The sequence below is a fragment of the Arachis duranensis genome, chromosome 10, assembly GCF_000817695.3.
Source record: "Arachis duranensis cultivar V14167 chromosome 10, aradu.V14167.gnm2.J7QH, whole genome shotgun sequence".
In the NCBI taxonomy this organism is placed as follows: domain Eukaryota; kingdom Viridiplantae; phylum Streptophyta; class Magnoliopsida; order Fabales; family Fabaceae; genus Arachis; species Arachis duranensis.
In genome coordinates, this window is record NC_029781.3 from 4,745,389 (window position 1) to 4,747,474 (window position 2,086).

General features: G+C 30.1%; 1 protein-coding gene across 1 annotated transcript; it reads right to left on the reverse strand.

The window, feature by feature from the left end:
- Positions 1–1,177: 1,177 nt before the first annotated feature.
- LOC107468493 (basic form of pathogenesis-related protein 1-like) lies at positions 1,178–1,880 on the reverse strand. Its single transcript, XM_016087797.3, has one exon. The coding sequence runs from the start codon at positions 1,820–1,822 to the stop codon at positions 1,346–1,348; it is 477 nt and encodes a 158-aa protein (XP_015943283.1). The 5' UTR covers positions 1,823–1,880; the 3' UTR covers positions 1,178–1,345.
- Positions 1,881–2,086: the final 206 nt, after the last annotated feature.

Sequence of the window (2,086 nt, forward strand, 5' to 3'; positions counted from 1 at the left end):
AGGGTTTGTTGTTTTGATTTTATAACCGAAAGTAATCCTAATTTAATTCAAATTTCAAATTAGAAAAATTTTAAAATTAAATAACTAACTATAATTTAATTTTAATTATAATTAAATCCCTATTATACACATTGTACAATAAAGCTATTGTCTCCTCATACTTTCCCATATTTTTATCAATTATCATTATAAAGTTATATCAACATAAGATTTATAGAGAATCATTCACAGCCCCTAAATATAAAGTTTGCTACTTGCAAACGAGTTCGGGATTCAAAATCCAAATTTGATCCATTCTCTTCTTCCATATATCATTTGTAGGGTTCAATTGGAGTTAATAAATACAGACTTTTAATATTAAAATTATAAAATATATAATAAAAATATACACAAATTACAGTCCTTGCATCAAAACTAAAGTCTGATATGTAACAATAATATACGTACTTTACTTCTCCTTGGGTCTAATGTGTATTGTTAGATGCCACATTTCACTGCCGTTGGATAGGGATTAGGATTCTAAAGCGAGTGAGTTGATAATGTAATAAAATAAGAGAGTTAATCATTTTTAGAACCTCAGAGGACCTTCTCGCAGATGATTTCTAGTCAGTGTTAAAATAAATAGTTGGATTTAAATATGATTGGAGTTACAAATTAAATAATATTTTTTAGAATTTATTATTTAAAAAAAAATTTATTTTATTATTTTATCAATTTTTCATTTTAAAAAAAATTATTGAAAAGGAAAATAGTGTTATATATAATTTTAAGGGAAAAGTGTTATTTTAGTTTTTAACGTTTTGGATTTAATTCTAAATGTTTTATTTTAATTTTAAAAAACTTTAAATATTTTATTTTAGTATTAAAATATTTTAAATAAATTTAATATTGTTCTAATATTGAACTTAACATGAATAATTAATATATTTAAGAGCCAATATCATATTACGGATAACTAATGATTAATTGATAAGATTAAATTTTTTTTTAAGAAGAAAATTGAGAAGACAAAATATTTAAGTTTTAATTATATATCTCTAACACAAAAATAAAATATTAGAACGTACTAATAACGTTATTAATATTCACGTCATTGGTATAAATTTATTATTAGAACGCGATTCAACCCGTTTTATCCCCACATATTATATATCAAAAATTCAAAATACACAACATGGATAATTGATTTAGGATGAAAATTCAAATATAATCAATTTTACGTAAAGTTGATAGTTAAGAACCGTTAAATAAATTATCAACTTGACGCGCTGCACTTGAGTTTCCAGCTTGATTTAGTGACATATACTTGATATTACTTTGAGATGAATAGTGAGCAACAGATTAATCAATAGGGACGTTGGCCTTCAATGTTGCCGGGTGGGTCATAGCTGCAGATAACGAACTCCCAATGGTTGTTACACTTAGCTCTTGCGCACCCAACATGAACCGAATCACGCCACACTATCTGAGTGTAATGCAGGCACTCATCGTTAACGCATGAGTTTGAGTGGTAGTCATAGTTTGGCTTCTCCGTCAGCCAAAACTTCACGGCGTCGGACCCCTTCATGTCGCCGTAGCCTTCGGCGATGTTCTCGCCGTAAGGCCCCATCGAGTGTTCCAGGTTGCAGTCCGGGATCCTCTCGTTGGCGTAGCGCTGAGCGTAGGCTTCAAGTGTGTGGTTCCATGAGAGTGGACCCACACCAACCTCTTCACGAGCCTCATTGTGAACTGAAAGGAAGTCTTCAGGGGTATTTTGGGCAAAACACATTGTCCACATGAAGAAGAAAAAAATAAGGGCTAATAAGATAACATTCACATTCATTTTGTTTGCTTGTTTTCCTCTCAATTTCTTTTCTTCTCTGTTGGATGTGTCTGAAGAATTTGTTGTTCAATCTTCGGTATTTATAGAATGAGAATGGTGCGCATTAAGCCATAACAATTTTTTTTTGTTAATTATTATATGATTGTAGTGGCTGGCCTTATAGTTCTACTTTTCAAGATTCCCTACTGAAAAGGAAGTGGTAACAACAACAGAGAAATCCACCAACTTAATATTTTCTAATTTCTTATGGTTTATTGAATATAA